Source organism: Protobothrops mucrosquamatus, unplaced genomic scaffold (genome assembly GCF_001527695.2).
Source record: "Protobothrops mucrosquamatus isolate PMUCROS unplaced genomic scaffold, P.Mucros_1.0 scaffold_197, whole genome shotgun sequence".
In the NCBI taxonomy this organism is placed as follows: domain Eukaryota; kingdom Metazoa; phylum Chordata; class Lepidosauria; order Squamata; family Viperidae; genus Protobothrops; species Protobothrops mucrosquamatus.
Genome location: NW_015386273.1, coordinates 316221 through 337401, shown reverse-complemented (window position 1 = coordinate 337401; position 21181 = coordinate 316221). Strand labels below are relative to the sequence as shown.

Genomic DNA, 21181 nt, shown 5'->3' with positions numbered 1-21181 from the left:
GGGCCCCTCCAAGCGGCGTTCAGAAGAACCCAGGCTTCCCTCCCCGTGTTTGGTGCTCTACGGCGGGGTCTGTTTCCCTTTGCCCTCTTCTGGGGCCGAGGGTCGGGGAAGAAGAGGGGAGGGCGGGCCGGCTTCTCCCCCCCCCCCCCACTTGGGCAAACTTTGCGGGCGGAGCGCAGCGCCCGCTTCTCCCCCCTCGCCGGGGCCTTTGCGCACGAATCCGCGACGTTTTCCACCCGGGCTGCTGCTCGCCCAGCCGAGATAAGAAGCGGCGGAGCGGCTTCCCGGGGAGGGAAGAGCCGCGGGCCGGGGAAGAGCCGCACCTGTTGGCGAAGGATGGAGCGCAGTCGCGGCGGGGTGGAAAAGAGTCACCTGCTCACCGGGACGGACAGCAGGTGAGTCCGGGGAAGGGTCTCCTCGCTTTCCTTCCTTCCTTCCTTCTCTTCTTTCTTTTTTCCTTCTTCCTTCCTTCCTTTCTTTTTTCCTTCCTTCCTTCCTTCCTTCCTTCCTTCCTTCCTTCCTTCCTTTCTTTCTTTCTTTCTTTCTTTCTTTCTTTTTCCTTCTTTTCTTTCTTTCTTCCTTCCTTCCTTCCTTCCTTTCTTTTTCCTTCTTTCTTCTTTTCTTTCTTCCTCGACGACGATGCAAATCTCCTCTGCCCGGGTTTCCGTTCCGCCACCTTCCACTACCGGAGCTGGGATCTCGTCGCCGAGCCTCCCGCGGGTGGCATCCCAGCCCTAAAGCGGCCTCCTAAGCCCAGGCTTCCTCGGAAGTAAATCTCCAGCTGATCCGAAAGTGCAGGGGGGAAAAATGCCCTGGTGGATCGCGATCTTGGTTAACTTCCTATTCGCTTTGGAAGGGTGTCCGTTCCCCCACCTTCCTGGGCCTCCAATCAAATGAACCAAAGGATTCTCAGTAATATATATATAATATATATATATATTATTTGCCAAAGCTGATTTTTTTTTAAAAAAAAAAAAGTCGCAAAGTGATTGGAATAAGCAGGTCCCCGTTTGGAGTTGTTCCATTTTAACTTTATGTTCTCATAAAGGTGTTCAACTATCTCGTCCGTCCCCCACTTTTTATATATATTTTTAAATCGATGTTGGCAACAAAAAAAAAAAGGGCTGTTTTCTTTTATTGCCATCCCTGCTGTTCAGGATTTCTTCAGTATGAAGCAGCAACTCTTTGGCAGGGCTTCACCTGTTGAATTTCTGCCTGCTTTGTATTTGCTAAGAGCAGTGGTTCTCAGCCTGTGGGTCGGGACCCCATTTGGGGTCGATCGACCATTTCACGGGGGTCGCCAAGCAAGGCTGTCCGCCATTTTTTTGTCCGCCATTTTTTTTGTCCCCCTTTTCCGGCGGGTGCCTTACCTCCCTTGGGCCGGGCCAGCTGGTGGTCGGCCTGCTCCGTCTCTGCCGCTTGCCAGCTACGCCTCGGCCGGCGCCGGGGGCAGAAGCACGCATGCACGGCACTCCCAGGCAGGGAAAGTCCTCGACTTACGACTGGTTGGGTAGTCCTCGACTTACGACCGGTTTAGTCCTCGACTTACGACCGGTTTAGTCCTCGACTTACAACCGGTTGGGGTCGCGGCATTAAAAAGGTTGAGAACCACTGGCTAAGAGCAAGGCAGCCACAAGCCCTATTCCCCAAAAGGAAAAAAAAAAAGATGGCGCCAGATTCCTGCGGGCCTTCCCAGGTGTGTGTGAGAAAGTCATTATCTCTTGCAAACAACTTTGAGGTCCTTTGAGTGCATTGGGAGATGTTTACGTTTGGTGGGGGTGAATCTCTGGTTTTCCGCAAGGGGTTAATGCAAAGCTGTGGATTCTCATTTTAATATGCTCATCCCTGAGTGTGGGACCAGACCAGAGCTGCCAGTTGTGCTGGGCTACTTAAAAGAAGTGGGATCCTGCAGCTAACATGACTTGGAGGGGGAAGCTAAGGTAGTTGGAGTTGCTAAGTTGCTATGTTGCTAGTTGCTGCAACATTTGGACTACTGTATTCCCTGTCTCTTTGTGGAAAGTGGCACTAATGAAGTTTCAAAGGGCAGAGAGGGCCAGAATGTTTTGGGCTATGATATTTATTAGATTTATACCATTTATTTTCTTCTTTTTCTTGTGCCATATCTGTTATCGGACGTTGGCGATCATGTTTTTATCAGCAGCCGCACGAAAAAGTGCTGCTGAGTTTCGTCCAAACCAGTCCCTTAGATTTTGAAGCCACGATCTTCTTCTTCTGCCTGGACCTCGTTTGCCTTCAATCTTTCCCTGGAGGGTGAAATGGAGTATGCCGTATTTTTCTGGGTGTCGCATCACATGTCCGAAATATTCTAATTTTCATTTTTTAATTGTTTTGATGATTTCCCTCGGCTTTCCCAGGCGTCTTATCACCTCCTCATTTCTGATCTTGTCAAGCCAGCTTCTACGTAACAGCCGCCTGTAAATCCACATTTCAAATGCTTCTAGTCTCTTCATCTGGCCTTCTGTCAGAGACCAACTCTCTACTCCATAGAGCAGGATAGAAAAAATATAGCATCTGACAAGCCTGATTTTCAGTCTTATTAGATCCTAACAGATCCTAACTCCTAAAAGAGTCACTTAACAGTGAGACAGATGGCATATATACTTAATACATCCATAAATAAAATAAAAAATAAAACTTTAATCAGAAAAAAAATGGAAGACTGCCCTCTTCTGTATTAAAAAAAATGGAAGACTGCCCTCTTCTGTATTATTATGGTTTGCCACCCAGCCAGATGTTTGGATTTGGCATTTTTATTCACCTACTGAGTCCTTCCCAAGGATCTGGGATGGGCAGATGTTATTTGATGATGTTAAAGGTATTGTCATAGGATGTAAGCTGTTCCAAGGAAAGCTGCCTTTTGCAATTGACTGATGGTGATTTTGTGTGTGTGTGTCTGTATTATTAATACAGGTAGTCCTTGACTTACGACCACAATTGAGCCCAAAATTTATGTTGCAAAGTGAGACCTTTGTTAAATGAGTTTTGCCCCATTTTACGACTTTTCTTGCAATGGTTAAGTGAATTGTTGCAGTTGTTAAGTTAGTAACCAGATTGTTAAATGAATCTGGCTTCAAATCCCCCCCCCCCCCGAATTTGCAACCGGTGAATTTTATATAGCCATGGTGAGCGATGATGGCAAAATATAAAAAGTTCTGGTGGATCTGAACAAAGCTCCAATGTTTCTCAAGCTTGGCAGCTTTAAGATGTGTGGACTTCAACTGCCATGCTGGCTGGAGAATTCTGGGAGTTGAAGTCCATATGTGTGAAAGTAGAGAAACAGTGTTGTAAGCAGATGAGAACCTATAGTCCTATACAAAGCAAGAAACAGGATGCAGCTGCAAACAAGGCAGGCATAATTTGGGGGCAACCTCAGTTTCCAAACTGCCAGGAGGCATTCTTCTTCTTTGCTGCCTTCTGTTTTTTGTTCAGTATATTGCGCCCAATGTTGAAAGGCAGATTGAAGGAAAAGATAGAGTCAACTGGTTCACAGAAAGTCATAATATGATTTGATGTTTGGTGAGCATATTCGTTGGGTTCACACAGCACTTTTAAGTCATTAAGCCATTGGTGTCAATCCTAAACGCTCATCAAATGAGGTCGCGGTGGGTCGGACACGACTTCGCAACTAACAACAACAAGTCGCAAGCTGGAAAGGAAGAGGGGGGGGGAGGAAGAGGTTCAGGATAACCAGACTCTTTTAATCTCTCAGAGTATATCTAGCTTAGAAAATGATAGCTTTAGTTTGGCAAGATTCTGTTTACAGTATTAGATGTAAGCAAATAAAGGATTAGATTCAGTTTGATCTCACTGTCGCGTGTTTCGGCTTGGGCCGGACAATAGGATATTTAATGCAGGTACAGTTGAGTAAGGGAGGCTAATAGGCAAAGCTTGTAAGTATGTAAAGGTAAAGGTTTCCCCTGTCCAGTTGTGTCCAAGTCTAGTGCGTGGTGTTCATCTCTGTTTCTTAGCTGAGAGAGCCAACATTGTCCGAAGATGCTTCTGTGATCATGTGGCAGCATGACTTTATGCCAGGGGTAGTCAACCTTGGCNGCAGGTACAGTTGAGTAAGGGAGGCTAATAGGCAAAGCTTGTAAGTATGTAAAGGTAAAGGTTTCCCCTGTCCAGTTGTGTCCAAGTCTAGTGCGTGGTGTTCATCTCTGTTTCTTAGCTGAGAGAGCCAACATTGTCCGAAGATGCTTCTGTGATCATGTGGCAGCATGACTTTATGCCAGGGGTAGTCAACCTTGGCTCTTTTATGACTCGTGGACTTCAATTCCCAGAATTCCTGAGCCAGCTTAGCTGGCTCAGGAATTCTGGGAGTTGAAGTCCACGAGTCATAAAAGAGCCAAGGTTGACTACCCCTGCTTTATGCTGAGGTACATGGAATGCTGTTACCTCCTCACCAAAGTGCTAGCTATTTATCTACTTGCATTTGTGGTGCTTTTGAATTGCTAGATAGGCAGGAGCTGAAGCAAGAAGGGGAGCTCACCCCATCATGCAGTGCTTGGGTCTCGAACTGCCAACCTTCTGGTTGACGAGCCCAGCGGGTGCGTACAATGATGCTTTGGGAGTGGAGAGAATCTCTTCTTAAAACGGTGTTCTTTCCAATGCAGATCCTATTTAGGAGTCTCAGGAAAGGACTTCCATGGCTCAGTGGTTGGCTTCGTACCTGGCCTCTCTTCTCTCGAGCTGGACCTCAAAGGAAACCTGCACTGTCACTCCAGCTGGGCCTCCAGCAATGGCAACAACGCTGAGCAAAAACGAGCTCGTCGGAAGCTTTATCTGGCCTCCGCCATCTGCTTGGTCTTCATGACGGGGGAAGTTGCAGGTAGGCGGCTAACATTGTGAAGGCTCTGCAGGGTCCTTGCAGGCCGCTCTTGGAGGAGAGCTGGTGGTTGGAGTGATCCAGTGGCATTTAGGGCAAAGGGGTACATATTGTTGGTGGAGACGACCTTCGTGAACGTCTGCAGGAACCTAGAGAAAAGGGGCTGAAATGTTTTTTTTCAAACCTGGGAAACAAGATGATGCTCTTGTTTCCCAGGATTGACACCCCTTTAATTCATTGGAGAATCAAAAGGGGGAGGATTTAGCAGCACAATCACGTTTGCAAGATTCTGAGATTAGCCCTGGTGGCGCAGTGGTTAAGTGCAGTATTGCAGGCAAACTCTGCCCACAGCCTGGAGTTCGATCCTGACCGGCTCAAGGTTGACTCAGCCTTCCACCCTTCCAAGGTTGATAAAAATGAGGACTCAAATTGTTGGGGGCAATATACAAGTGATGACTACATTGTAAACTGCCCCAGAGAATGCTGTAAAGCAGAGGTCCCCAGCCTTTCAGGCACCAGGGACCGGTTTCGTGGAGAAAGGTTTTTCCACGGACCAGAGAGTGTGTGGTTTTGTGTGCTGCCTGCATTCCACAATGGGGCTTTGCTTGTTTGTGTGGACCGGTTGCTAGCCTGCCATGGCCCGGTACTGGTCCACGGACCGGGAGTTGGGGACCCCTTCTGTAAAGCACTATGGGGCATATATAACCCTAAATGCTATTGCTATTGTGATCTCAATACAAGTAGTTTTAGCCTTCCTGTGGAATTGAATTTTTGACCTGGTTAATCTAGTGCAGGGGTAGGCAACCTTGGCTCTTTTATGACTTGTGGATTTCAACTCCCAGAATTCCTCAGCCAGCCATGCTGAGGGGAAAGGGAGAGGTTTCCAAGCTGAGCCATGCTGGCTCAGGAATTCTGGGAGTTGAAGTCCACGAGTCATAAAAGAGCCAAGGTTGCCTACCCCTGATGGGGAACGATGGCCCTTTTATGACTTGTGGACTTAAACTCCCAGAATGGCTGGCTCAGGAATTCTGGGAGCTGAAATCCACACGTCCTAAAGGGACCATCATTCCCCACCTCTGACCTAGAGGATCTAACAGACATTCTTGAGATCATGTCTGCTATGAATGCATTGAGCAAGCATGCTGCTGTCTTGAAATGCTTCAGACATGTAGTAATCTAGCATGGCCGGGAGAAAGCTAGTCAAACTCTTAACCAGGAAGAAGAATTCAGGGCATAGCCCATAACTCTTTTTTTATTCTCTCTAGGAGGATATTTTGCACACAGCTTGGCCATTATGACAGATGCAGCCCACCTATTGACTGATTTTGCTAGCATGATGATCAGCCTTTTTTCTCTCTGGATGGCATCTCGACAGCCTACCAAAACGATGAATTTTGGATGGTACAGAGCAGGTAATCTGGACCATAAAAAGCATTAATGGCGCACTCTGTGAACCAGCACATCCGCTTAAGGTGAAATACAATTTTATAGAATTGCTACCATATGAAAAGTGAGCCCAACATTTCCATTGTTAAGACAGTTAAGTGAGTTTTGCCCCATTTTATGATCTTTCTTGCCACAGGTGTTAAATGAATCTCTGCAGTTATGAAGTGAATCATGCAGTCATTAAATAAATCTGGCTTCCCCCTTTGGCTTTGCTTCCTGGAAGCCAGTTAGGAAGGTTACAAATGTGATCTAAACACATGCCCGTTGACAAGTGTCGGAATTTTGACCACCGTGGGGATATTGCAACACTTGTTAATGTGAAAAAAGGTCATAAAACTCTTTTCGGTGCCTTGTAACTTTGAATTGTCAACTAAACAAATGGCTGTAAGTCGAGGATTGCCTGCATTTATCATTCCTTTCCCCATTTTGAGGAAATTTTCCACCAACTTCTACTTGCAGAGCCCAATTGGACAAAGTTGGGTGTTGTTTTTTTCCTTAATGGAAAGCAGTGCAGGTTTTTGAAGATATTTTCTCTGTTTCCTGATTGTGGCTTCCAACCTACGTTACTCCTCTCTGTTCATTCATGAGGCACACACTTAATTGGATTGGCTACCTGTTCCTGCAGACTAGCCTTTCAGCTCGCTTAGTTGCCTTGTAAATTTAGTGGGGTTGATGAACTTGGAAGAGTTAGCTAGTTGAGGGTTCTGTGCAAAAATAGCCAGGGTTAATGTGTTGTGCGAACAAAACCCATACCTTTTCGCTCTGCACCTGCTCAGCTTGCTGTGCTGGCATATTGGCAACATTTTCTGTTGACTTCCCAGTACAGTCACAGACTTTGTTTGAGTTCTTTGACTTCCTCTTACCCTTGTCTTTATTTCCTGGTCCTCAGTTTCTTGCCTGGAGCTGATCTGTCTCCAGTGATCCAGCCAGTTCCTTATGTTTTTGCTTATATTTCAATCACACACACATACACACACACAATTTGTAGGTACTTAGTGGCTGAAATGCAACCTAAAATGGGTCATTGGTCCTTAGTGACAGTAGCAATGACTTTGGTTTAATTCCTTGTTTTTTTCTTGCTCAGGAACTAGCTGATCTGTCCCCAGGGATCCAGCCAGTTCCCCGAGTTTGTTCCTATATAGTTTAATCACAAATACATAAACACACTATGCAGGTACTTTCTGCAGAACTTCCCAATCTTGGCAACTATAAGACGTGTGTACTACAACCCCCAGAATTTCCTTGACAGGCATGCTTTAGTGACTTAACTGCAGCATAATTGGTCACTGGTCCTTAGTACCACCTGTCCATTGATTCCTTAGCCTTCCCTGAGAGACCAGTGCTCATACTGTAGGCATTGGCTAAAATAAAGATGTCTTCAAATCTCAGAATTTGTGTGCAAGGATGTGCGTGAAACTTGTCATCTGATATGTTAATTTGTCCCTTTAACACAACTCTCAGTTGATGCATAGTTGAACCCTCCCTCCATTCCTTCCTTCCTTCCTTCCTTCCTTCCTTCCTTCTTTCCTTCCTTCCTTCCTTCCTTCCTTCCTTCCTCAACTCTTGCCAGTTTATACTATAAAAAATTATGACAGTATAAAAAAGAAAAACATGGTAAAAACATAGTAGTTGAAAACTCAAAGCTATCCTATATATGTTATTAATACCATTTGTTAAGCTTTGGCTTCGTGTGAAAACTGAATCAATTGTGGTTTGATCATTATACCCCAGTTAACTGCATATAAGCTAAACCAAACCAAGATCACAGTTACAGCTAGGCTGAAATGAATCAATTGCTCTTTCATTTAATGGCAGAATGAGCTGATTTGTTGAAAGAACATTCCGTTCATGAGTATTTGGCAGAGGTGCTCTTTATTAATTACGGTATATCTTGGATGAGTGAGTCAGCCAGTGCAAATTTGGGAGTTTTCCAACCTTTAATGCCTAACCAAAGTTTTCTGACTTTTGCTGCAGAGATTTTGGGAGCCCTGCTCTCTGTTCTTTCCATCTGGGTGGTAACTGGTGTGCTAGTTTATCTAGCAGTGGAGAGACTGATTTCTGATGATTATGAGATAGAAGGCGATGCCATGCTTATCACTTCTGGCTGTGCTGTGGCTGTAAACATCATGTAAGTATGAACATTCAGGATAATTTTTGAAGATGTTGAGACTCTAGAAAGAGTACAGAGAAGAGCAACAAAGATGATTAGGGGACTGGAGGCTAAAGCATATAAGGAACGGCTGCTGGAATTGGGTATGTCTAGTTTAATGAAGAGAAGGATGGGGGACATGATAGCAGTCTTCCAGTATCTCAGGGGCTGCCACAAAGAAGAGGGAGTCAAGCTATTCTCCAAAGCGCCTGAAAGCAGGACAAGGAGTAACGGGTGGAAGCTAATCAAGGAGAGAAGCAACCTAGAACTAAGGAGAAACTTCCTGACAGTGAGAACAATTAACCAGTGGAACAACCTGCCTCCAGAAGCGGTGAATGCTCCAACACTGGAAGTTTTTAAGAAGAGACTGGACAGCCATTTGTCTGAAATAGTATAGGGTTTCCTGCCTGAGCAGGGGGTTGGACTAGATGACCTCCAAGGTCCCTTCCAACTTTATTATTATTATTATTATTATTATTATTATTATTATTATTATTATTATTATTATTATTATTATTATTATTATTATTATTATTAACGTCCCTAAACCTTAAGAAAAACTCAAGAGTTTACCAGGTGATGGAGCCTGATCCTGGCAATACAGCTAGGATCCTCAACGTATGACTACAATTGAGCCCAACATTTCTGTTGCTAAGTGAGACATTTGTTAAATGAGTTTTGCCCCCATTTTAAACCTTTCTGGCCACAATTGTTAAATGAATCACTCCAGTTAAGTTAGAAACACGGTTGTTAAGTGAATCTGGCTTCCCCGTTGACTTTGCTTGTCAGAAGGTCGCCAAAGCTGATCACAATGACCCCGGGACACTGCAACGGTCATAAAAATGAGTCAGTTGCCAAGTGTCTGAATTTTGATCGCATGACCCTGGGGATGCTGCAAGGGTCGTGAGTGTGAAAAACGGTCCTAGCTCACTTTTTTCAGTGCTGTTGTAACTTTGAATGGTCACTAAATGAATTGTTGTAAGTCGAGGACTCTCTGTACATGGAAACTTCTTTGTAGATGGGCCCAGTAGGGGTTCTCTTTGATCTGCTTGGCATTTGAAAGGCCTCTGATTCCATTCAGCTAAAATAATTGAGTGGGAGTAAAAGTATTCGCTAAAAACTCTGCTATAGGCATCTTTAGTGCACGTCTAGAGACCAACCTTGGTGTGTGTCAAACTCTCTGCTGCTCCTGATAGTTTTAAAGCTCTTTTATTTGGGGGAAGGCTGGAAGGGTACTAGACATGCAAAGTAAAGCGTCACGTCCTGTTATCTACAAGAGTGTTTGTGGGCTCCACAGAAAATAAAGGAATAGGTGGCTGTAACCCAGTGCTTTGTTTTCTCGAACCAACGGCAAACTGCCTATCTGCGCACACCCCCCACAAAGGGGGAAGGAAACAAGGCAAAAAGCCCATTAAGGAACTTGGAACAATTTCACCTCGGTGGGTTGCCAACCTGGATCTCAATCTCTGCAATTGTATTGTGCCCGTCCCCAGCCAAAATCTCCACTGAAATGAAGCACAATATATTTTGTGGTACAGATTCTGAGTTATAGTATCTGGCAAAGAATTAAAGTTCTCTCTCTCACACACACACACCCATTGTGCAGTGGGGTCTTCATCTGGTGCTGGCCATTTGTGAACAGGAACCCCTTTGCCCCTGGACAGAACTGCAGAGGTAAGATAATTTGTATAGGTAGTTCTTGACTTCCTTGGACAGCAGAAGAGACCAACAAGCAAGTACTGGAGCACATAACACCAGACATGTCACTAGAAGGCAAAACCACAAAACTGCGTCTCACTTACTTTGGCCATGTCATGCGGGGGAAATTCACTGGAGAAAGCAATTACGTTTGGAAGAGTTCGTGGTAAAAGGAAACCAGGCCGCCAAAGAACACGGTGGCCGGACACCACCAAAACTGACACCAGTCAGAGCATAGAAAAACTCATAAGAAGTAATGCAAGATCGAAGATATGGAGAGACCTGGCCCATAGAATCACCCAAGAGTTGGACTTGATTGAATGGATAACATCGTCATCATTCTTGACTTAGGACACAGTTGGAACTGGAACATCCGTTGCTAAGTGAAAGTAGTTGTTAAAGTGAGTCATGTGACTGACCATTTTTAGTATCTGTCGCTGTCATTAAGTGAATCACCTAGTAATAAAGCAAATCTGGTTTCCCCATTGATGTCAACGCTGCTAACATTGGATGTTCTTGCTTTGACAACATATGAAGATGCAGCCTTTTTCTTTCTTATGTTTTACTTTTAGAATTAGATGATGCTGTGGGAGGAGGCGGAATGTGATGGGAATTAGTTAGACGTAACAATATTGTACTAGTGTGTGAATTCAGAGCTTGAAATAAGAGGTGATAAGAATTGGCGGGTTAGAGAACAGGAGGGAAAGCCTGCAATTCAAACTAATTGGAGAATGTGATTTATCACTGTTAATTGGAGGAGGGAATTGTGCTTTGATACTATGTGCTCAGGGGAGGGGAATCCAGATTTCGGCTTCGACCATGTACGTGCAGATGCCATGTAACTCGAATAAAGATTCTTTAAGGTAAACAATGCCTCGAAGTTCTTTGAAGAGTTTAATCTGTCGGAACCATGACAATTGACTTTGCTGGCTGAGAAGGCAACAAAGGGCGATCACATGACCCTGGGGATGCTGCGACCATCATACTTACTAGCCAGATGCTAAGTGCCTGGATCATGATCGTGTGACCTTGGGAGCCCTGAGGCAGTTGTAAATGCGAGGACTTGTTGCAACTCACTTTGTTGCGAAGCAAATAGTCTACCTATAAGGACTACCTGTTGTTTGTCCCTAACCTTAACAAAAGACCCATGCTATTTATTGATTTAATAGGATAACAGAGTTGAAAGGGACCTTTGGAGATCTTCTACTCCAACCCCCTGCTTAAGTAGGCAACCCTCTACCATTTCAGACAAATGGTTGTCCACTCTTTTTTTGCTTGCTTGTTGCCTGATACAAAAAAGAATACCAACAATAAAGATAGCAAATCCTCCCACTCTTAAGTCCAAAAGCCAAACAATCTGGCAGTGCTTCTAAATAAGGGGACAAGCTTGATCAAAGCATAGGCTGTGATGTTCTCTTTCTGGTTTTGTTTCTTCATCTTAGACCAGAGGTAGACAACCTCGGCTCTTTTATGACTGGTGGACTTCAACTCCCAGAATTCCTGAGCCAGCCATGCTGAGGGGAAAGGCAGAGGTTTCCATGCTGAGCCATGCTGGCTCAGGAATTCTGGGAGTTGAAGTCCACAAGTCATAAAAGAGCCAAGGTTGCCTACCCCTGTCTTAGACAGTCCCCGGTTAGCTTCTTGGAGAGACAACTTTATCTGGTGTGTAGGTGTCTATTTGATTCCCAGTGGGCTTGCATTTCCCTTCCGGTTTATGCCAAGAATAACGAATACAGATAATCCTTGACTTAAAACTATTTCTTTAGTGACCATTCAAAGTTACAACGGCACTGAAAAAAAAGTGACTTATGGTTATTTTTCACACTTACGACTGTTGCAGCATCCCCAGGGTCACATGATCAAAATGTGGATGCTTGGCAAGTGCTTCATGTGTATGACGGTTGCCGTGTTCCGGGATCATGTGATCAGCTTTTGCAACCTTCTGACAAGCAAAGTGAATGGGGAAGCCAATCATGTTACTAAATTAACATCTGCAGCAATTCACTTAAGAACATTGGCATGAAAGGTGGTAAAATGGGGTAAGACTCAACAGCTGTCTCACTTAGCAACAGAAATTCGGGGCTCAATTGTGGTCATAAGTCAAGGACTACCTGTATCCTAAGTCAGTCATGGATAGCTTTCAAATTCAATGGGGTCGCTTTGGGAGTTTTTAGGATGTGTGGATTTCAGCTCCCAGAATTCCCCAGTTGAAGTCCAGATGTTGCTGAGGTTAATAAACACTGATCTGAAGCAACTTCTCCTCAGGGTTTTCTCCGCCTTGTGCCTTTGTTTCCAAACAGGCTGTGTGTGAGCAGCCAGTTTCATCTTCTCCAGTCCTGTGATTCTTGTTGTAATGGCTGCTCTCTGTGGCAAGCGGATGTACTGTGGGCAAAAACAGGATCAGGATGAAATGTCCTCCTTAAGTCTTGGATAGAAAGAGATGAGGAATGCCTTATTGGCAAGAAGAATTAGAAATCTGTGTGGCCTTTATCTTATCCTATTGAAAAAAATCCATTTGTTGCATTGCTTGCTCTGAAAGGTCAAAATAAAATATCTGGGGGACATCCCTTCATTTTATCTCGTGGAGGTATGTTGCACAGAGAGAGGGCGATACAGTAAGTTCCAGGATTGATTGATCTTCTGTAGAGGGCAGAGGGAATGGCTTTGAAGATGGGAGGAGAGAGGTGCTACTAAGAGTACAGCCGGATAAAAGGCCCTGAACCAAGCCAAGAATGTAATGGGAGTAAACTTCTCAGACATGCCTAATACTAGAAGATAAAGGGGAAGGAGGGGCAAACTGCAATCAGACTTTGCAAAATTCTGTAATTACAGCTTTACTATAATACTATAATTCAGAGGTCCCCAACCTTTTGGGCACCAGGGTCCGGTTCCGTGGAAACGGGTTTTTCCGCAGACCGAAGGGTGCGTGGTTTTGTGTTCTGCCTGCATCTCACGGATGGGGCTTTGCTTGTTTGTGTGGCCCGATTGCTGGCATGCTGGTCCACGGACCAGGAGTTGGGGACCCCTGTTATAATAACAGAGGGATAGAATCAAGTTCATGTGAAGTATTAATACCACTTTACAATGCCTTGATAAGGCCACACTTGGAATACTGCATCCAGTTTTGGTCACCAGGATGTAAAAAAGATGCTGAGACTCTAGAAAGAGTACAGAGAAGAGCAACAAAGATGATCAGGGGACTGGAGGCTAAAACATATGAGGAACGGTTGCTGGAATTGGGTATGTCTAGTTTAACGAAGAGAAGGATGGGGGACATGATAGCAGTCTTCCAGTATCTCAGGGGCTGCCACAAAGAAGAGGGAGTCAAGCTATTCTCCAAAGCACCTGAAGGCAGGACAAGAAGCAACGGATGGAAACTAATCAAGGAGAGAAGCAACCTAGAACTAAGGAGAAACTTTCTGACAGTTAGAACAATTAACCAGTGGAACAACCTGCCTCCAGAGGTGGTGAATGCTCCAACACTGGAAGTTTTTAAGAAGAGACTGGACAACCATTTGTCTGAAATGGTATAGGGTTTCCTGTCTGAGCAAGGGGTTGGACTCGATGACCTCCAAGGTCCCTTCCAACATCATCATCATCATCATCATCATCATCATCATCATCATCATCATCATCATCATTATTATTATTATTATTATTATTATTATTTGACTTACAACAGTTTGTTTAGTGATGGTTTGAAGTTACAACAGCACTGAAAGAAGGGACATGACTGTTTTTCACACTTATAACCATTGCAACATCCCCAGGGTTGCATGATCAAAATTCAGATGCTTGGCAACTGATCAGGTGATCCTCTTTTGCGACCTGACAAGCAAAGTTTCACTTAACCGTTTTATTAACAACTGCAGTGATTCATTTAACAACTGTGGCAAGAAAATGAGGCCAAATTCGCTTAACAAATTTCTCGCTTAGCAACAGAAATTTTGGGCTTAATTGTGATCGTAAGTCGAGGACTACCTATACTAAAAGTAGCACTGACCTACATGGCCTTAGTTTCCTAGTCTGGTCAATCTTGAAAAGCTGACATTTCCTTGGTCCAGTCCCAGCCTCTTAATTACTGTGCTGTTTACAACTGGTGCTTTATTAATATTTTTCTATAGGATGGGCATTATCCTACACCAATCAGGACACGGTCATAGCCATCATGGTCACAGTCACAGTCACAAGGAGGGGACACAAAATACTAGTGTGAGAGCTGCATTTATCCACGTTGTTGGAGATCTTGTGCAAAGCATCGGAGTCTTGGTGGCCGCCATCATAATCTACTTCAAGGTAAGAGTTCCAACAGAGAGATTATTTTTCCCCTCTCAATCATAGAATAGTCCCCAACTGTTTATGGGACTACCAGGATCGATCTTTCATTGTAATCCTGATTAGTGGGACATAAGCTTAAAGCAAGAAATGGAAATATGTATAAAGCTAGCTAGGTCAAACTCCTTCATCCTGTAGGACAGAGGTCTTCAAACTTGGCCCTTTTATGACTTGTGGACTTCAACTCCCAGAATTCCTCAGCCAGGCACTGGGAGTTGAAGTCCACAAGTCATAAAAGGGCCAAGTTTGAAGACCCCTGCTGTAGGATTATCAAAGAGTTTTGAGACTGCCAGGTACTTCCCACTTCATATCTCCTTCTCACAAGTTAATTTGAGGGCGTAGGGGCTGAGACCAGTACTCTGTAGAATATTACAAGTAGTCCTCAACTTATAATCATTTGTTTAGTGACAGTTCAAAGTTACAAAGGCACTGGAAAAAGTGACTTATGACAGTTTTTTCACACTTAACAACCGTTGCAGCATCCCCATGGTCATCTGATCAAACCTCAGACACCTGTGGTGACCTTCTGACAAGCAAAGTCAATGGGGAAGCCAGATTCAGTTAATCATGTTACTAACTTAAAACTGTAGTGATTGTCTCAAAGGTGCTTTTTCCAGAAGGCCACTGGACGTTGGTTTTTTTCCTTGAGGAAGACGTCTCGCTTCTCATCCAAGGAACTTCTTCAGTTTTGACTGAATGAAGCTCCTTGGATGAGAAGCGAAAAGTCTTCCTCAAGGAAAAAAACAAAGTCCAGTGGCCTTCGGAGAAAGCACCTTTGAGACAACCAGGACCTGGATGACTGAGAATCCCCGTAGACCACTGTAGTGATGTACTTACCAACTGTGGCAAGAAAAGTCATAAAACAGGGCAAACTGACTTTAACAACTGTCTTGCTCAGGGGTAGGCAACCTTGGCTCTTTTATGACTCATGGACTTCAACTCCCAGAATTCCTGAGCCAGCCATGCTGAGGGGAAAGGGAGAGGTTTCCAAGCTGAGCCATGCTGGCTCAGGAATTCTGGGAGTTGAAGTCCACGAGTCATGAAGGGGCCTAGGTCAGGGGTAGGCAACCTTGGCTCTTTTATGACTCGTGGACTTCAACTCCCAGAATTCCTCAGCCAGCATGAGGGAAACTTTGGCCCCTTCATGACTCGTGGACTTCAACACCCAGAATTCCTCAGCCAGCATGGCTCAGCTTAGAAACCTCTCCCTTTCCCCTCAGCATGGCTGGCTCAGGAATTCTGGGAGTTGAAGTCCACGAGTCATAAAAGAGCCAAGGTTGCCTATCCCTGGTCTTGCTTAACCACAAAAATTTTGGTCTCAGTTGTGATCATAAGTTGAGGACTACCTGTAGTTAACTTTGTTGTCAGATTTTGGCAGTGTGGATTTGGCTGCTGAAATGTCACCAGTTGGAGGCTGCATATGGACCTCAGGTTGCCTCTCCCCTGATTTAACAAGAAGGCAATGATCCTCCTGTTCCTTTGCAGCCATCTCTTCTGTGGTTGAATTATTAGTCCTAAAACAGAATTGGAAGCCGCTGGCTCTCCACAGGAGAGGAGAAGTTAAGGAGGTTATGATTTCTACTCTTTACAGCCATGCTGACTGAGTGTGACAGGAGGCGGAGCCCAACCTTAGGAAGGCCATGGGTGCTTCTACCCCGGGGTAAGAATGCTGCTAGTAGACATCAGCTGTCACTCACTGATGAAGTAAATGCCAAGCAGATGCTAGAAAAGGACTCGGCCCTTGAACCAAGAGAGGAGGACTGATGGATTATTTTCTTCTCTTTCTAGCCAGAATATAAATACGTGGATCCTATCTGTACCTTTGTGTTTTCCATCCTGGTTCTTGGAACAACGTTGAGCATCCTCCGAGATGTTATCCGTGTGCTGATGGAAGGTCATTTCCTTGGGCTTGGGAGATGGGCTTGAGAGTGTTAGGTTGGACTTTGAAGACAGCAGGTCCATGTTGACTTGTATAATAGAGTAGGAATAATAAAAGTATGACAGATGCTACCCAGAGGAGAAATGTCTATGGAGATTCTCAATCGTCCAGGTCACGGTTGTTCCAAAAGTGCTTTTCCAAAAGGCAACTGGACTTTGTTTTTTTTCCTTGAAAACATTTTGCTTCTCATCAAGAAGCTTCTTCAGTCCTAACTGCAAAGAAGAGACCATTTTCCATTCCCCACCATTCAGTTAGAACTGAATAAGCTTCTTGGATGAGAAGAAAAACATTTTCAAAGGGAAAAAAACAAAGTCCAGTTGTCTTTTGGAAAATCACCTTTGGACACCCATTGCCATTACAAGCTTCAAGTGTCAGAAATGCATCACAGATTGTTATGAAACTAGGTCCCTCCCCACAGCTGGATGCTACACACACATCTGCAGTGTGCATTGCTCCCTACCTTGGTCTTCCAACTGGAGGGATAGGAGCCTTCCCATCCCTCTTCCCATCCCCCAGTGAGTTTCAGAAAGTCATTTGTAAAGATTATCCCAGAAGGAAATCAAATAGGATCTTAAAGGAGAATATTTGTAGCTCAGGGTTAAAATGAGGGCTTGGTGCTCTCTGAGCTTGGTTGTTTTCATGCAGACGTTTCAATACCCAAACTAGATTACAGCATCAGTACTCATCAGTGCACTGATAACGTTACGCAGGTTAGGTAATGAAATGTCTGCAAGAAAACAGCCAAGCTTCAGGGAGCACCGAGGACTCCCCAGACTGGATCCCCACCCATTTGGAGTGGCTTGCTAATCCAACTCCAAAGAGCTGAATTCTAGAAAAGGGAAGCTATTATAAGTCAAAAAGCCATACCATCCACTTAAACTGCAGTAATGTTAATTTAATTTGATAAGTCGTTTAGCGCATCCTGTGAATTCATGCTGGGCAATGCTATGCTATTTACTATTGATTGATTGATTTACTTATTGATTTACTTATTGATTTTTCATGTTTCTGTATCGCTCATTTCCCTCAAGGAGGGGGGGGACGATATACAGTATAATCAGTGCTTTTTTTCTAAAAAAAAAAAAAAAAAGGTGCTGGAACTCACACACATCATACAACCCGCCTTACCTACCCTACAAGGTTCCATCCAAAAAAGGTGCCAGAACTCTGTTCTGGGTGTTCTATGAGAAAAAAAGCCCTGAGTATAATCAATATATAAAACAGCATCTAAAGTCATACTTTACCTAAGCCTCTCTATTGCTGGGTACTGAAAGCTAGTTTGAAGAAAAATAATGCCTTATATCAGTGGTGGCAAACCTATGGCACGGGTGCCAGAGGCGGCAGTCGGAGCCCTCGCTGTGGGCACGCACGCCGTCGCCCCAGTCCTAGGCCGTCAGCTGGGTTTTATAAAACCTTTTTGCTTTAGGCCTCCGCCGCCGTGTACAAAAAAACCAGGTTCAATCAATCAATTTCAACTTCTCGCGGAAAAAAAAAGATATTGCAAAGTTGGAATTGATTGATTGAACTTTTTAGTCCCACCCAGTCTGCTGTTACCACCGCAGCCACGCCCACCCAATGGGCCACACCCACCCAATGGGCCACACCCATCCAGCACCTGACGATGCATAAGTGAGTTTTGGGTTGCAGTTTGGGCACTCGGTCTCTAAAAGGTTCGCCATCACTGCCTTATATAAATTAAAAATTCAGTTAAAGAAGATCTTGCCCGGCTTCTGCTCAGATGGGAAGACTTGTAGAGTCTCCAAGGAAAGGAGATGATTTCACAGCTGAAACAGACCCTGAAGGCTCCATTATTTAAGCAACTGAGTCATCCAAGATAGGAAGCTAGAGGTGTGAAAGAGATCTAGAACCACGAGAGCCTTTGCATCCCGTTTTGACTCATTTCTTCCATTTCCTCCATGTTGTTGTATAGGTACTCCAAAAAGCATCGATTTCAACGATGTGAAGACTATCCTGCTCTCCATAAGTGGAGTGAAAGCAATTCACAGCCTCCACATCTGGGCTCTAACAGTGTCTCAGCCGGTGCTGTCGGTCCATATCGCAATCAGTAAGTTTACACGATAGTGAGAGGCAAGCTTAGGATTTGCATCATTCTGGAACAAAGTCAACGGACCCAGGCACCCCACAATAATTCTAGGTCAGTGTTTCTCAACGGGAGGAACTTGAAAATGTGTGGACTTCAACTCCCAAAATTCTCCCGGCCAGCATGATGAAGTCCACATCTCTTTAAGTTGCTGAGTTGTTAAATAAGTCGTACCCAATTTTATGACCTTTCTTGCCATAGTTGTTAAGTGAATTACTGCAGTTGTTGAGTGGACCATGTGGTCATTAAGTGAATTTGGCTTCCCCCTTGCTTGTTGGAAGCTAAAAGATTCCAAATGGTGATCACATGACCCCAGCATGCTGCAACTGTCATAAATACCAGTTTCTGAATTTTGATCCCACTATCATGGGGATGCTGTGACAGACATGAGAACTGGCTGCTAGTAACTTTTTTTTAGCCCCATTGTACTTTGAACCGTCGCTAAGCAAATGGTGATAAGATGAGGATTACCTTTATGATGTAGCCAGGAAAACTCCTTAAATATTTCTCTAAAGTCAGCAGAATTAAGCTTTACCTGAAAAGGGCTACCTTAATGGCCTGTTGGATGCTACACCAGCCTGAGTCAGTTAGGGCTGCGCACTCTGTGGATGTCACTGAGAAGTATTTTGACTCTCACCTAAGATTCATTAAAGCAGCCCCACTTTTTCAAGCTTCTGATCAAGGCTGGCAAAACAGTGTCACTGTTCACTGTTTTAAGGCAACTCTCGTGAGGTATTTCTCTCAGATTATGTCTGAACAAAGTTGTGTGGCTGTTAAGAATGTTAAAGAAGTTAAGAATGTTAAAGAAGTGCGGTGCTTGCGTTTCCATAAGACAGGGGTCTTCAAACTTGGCCCTTTTATGACTTGTGGACTTCAACTCCCAGAATTCCTCAGCCAGCATGGCTGGCTGAGGAATTCTGGGAGTTGAAGTCCACAAGTCATAAAAGGGCCAAGTTTGAAGACCCCTGCCATAAGACCTAAAGCAATTTTTCCAAATAATTTTTGAAGCAGGCCCAGACTAAATTAGAACCATCCTTATCTGCTCTTGAGTGCTGGCTTTTGAAAGGGGTGGAGACTTCAGTTTCCCCACCGTCTCCAATACGTGTCCCTCAGCTCTGTCATTTCTGTCCCAGATAAAGATGCCGATGCCCAGACTGTCTTGAAAGAAGCCAGCTGCCGGCTGCAGAAAGCTTTCGATTTCCACACAACCACAATCCAGATAGAGAACTATTCGGAGGACATGAAGGATTGCCAGAAATGCCAGAGCCCCACAGACTGATCCACTGTCGCCAAGTCAGCTGGAGATGTGTGTTCAGCCATGTTAAAGCTGCTACCTCAAAGTATTCTAAGTGTAACCCGACTTACTGATTTCTTGTGGCTAAATCCTTCTTCTGAAATCGTCCAGTTGAAAGTGCAATTCTTAGCTTGTTTGAAATGAAGCCAAAAATCTTATTTTCTCTTTCTTCCTTCCTTCCTTCCTTCCTTCCTTCCTTCCTTCCTTCCTTCCTTCCTTCCTTCTTTCCTTCCTTCCTGCCTTCCTTCTTTCCTTGTCTTTCCTTTCTTCCTTCCTGTCTTCCTTCCTTCCTGCCTGCCTTTACTTCCTTCCTTCTTTCCTTCCTTCCTGTCTTCCTGTCTTCCTTCCTTCTTTCCTTCCTGTCTTCCTTCCTTCCTTCCTGTTTTATAATAACAAATAAAATGACAGGAATTTCCTGTCTATTTATTTATGTAGTTATGGTATCTGCCTTATGCATCATTCCATATCTGCTTACTAGGCAGGACTTCTTAAAGCATCTCTCAAGTTTTAATTTCATACAATAAGCACAACCTTATATTCACTACTTTTAGAGGTCTAGAACCAGAGGATGCTTAGGACCATTTTAAAATTTAAATGCACACAAATAGAGCACCTCTCTGTAACATCTTAGCTTTGCCCATCTCTATGTGATCCTAGGATAAATGCATTTGGTTTAAGGAGTTGCAGATGAATGATGAATCATGCCCTCATCTGAAGCATCTTTTTGCCTCCAATTGAAAGTCCCTCACAAGCCTGTTTGATGGAACTATTGCAGTTACTTTTTTATATGATTTTATTGAAGCTTTTGAAAAAGAAAAAAACCTAACACAAACTACTATAAAGTAAAGAAGGAAAAAGGAAAAAAAAGAAAGCAAAAAGTGCAAGAAAACAAATTTAAGAAAAAAAGAAAGAAAAAGATACAAAGAACTGGTTCCCAATCCTCTTCATAGCAGTTATTACATTTCAACCTCTCTCTCTAAAGATACTTCACGATGCTGTTCTTTCTATAATCTTTCCTGTCTAATCATCAAAGCCCTAAATCATACATTCAGTTCTTTTATTTTTATGCAAAAAATCCATATGATGTTTCCAATCGCCAATAAATGTAAATAGTGTCTTTTCTCTAATAAAATAATTAATTTATCTATCTTAGCAAGTTTTGTCAAATTTCACCTAACATTCCTCCATGGTCAATAGTCTTGAATATTTCTAGCTCTGTGCATATTGTAGTCTTAATTCAATAATCTTATATTTAAATAATTCAGTTCTTGAAGTACTGAAAGAGACGTAAGACAGGCTGAGAGAATTATGGGAGTTAAGATTAAAACAGAAATGTAAAAGTTCTGAACATTTGCAGGTGATTTGGTGTTAAT

General features: G+C 43.9%; 1 protein-coding gene across 1 annotated transcript; it reads left to right on the top strand.

The window, feature by feature from the left end:
* Positions 1-261: 261 nt before the first annotated feature.
* On the top strand, positions 262-19975 carry SLC30A2 (solute carrier family 30 member 2). The gene is made up of 8 exons (XM_015825002.1): positions 262-395; positions 4635-4849; positions 6112-6258; positions 8267-8420; positions 14264-14435; positions 16263-16368; positions 18344-18478; positions 19648-19975. The coding sequence occupies exons 1-8, from the start codon at positions 337-339 to the stop codon at positions 19791-19793; spliced, it is 1134 nt and encodes a 377-aa protein (XP_015680488.1). The 5' UTR covers positions 262-336; the 3' UTR covers positions 19794-19975.
* The last annotated feature ends 1206 nt before the right edge of the window (positions 19976-21181 follow it).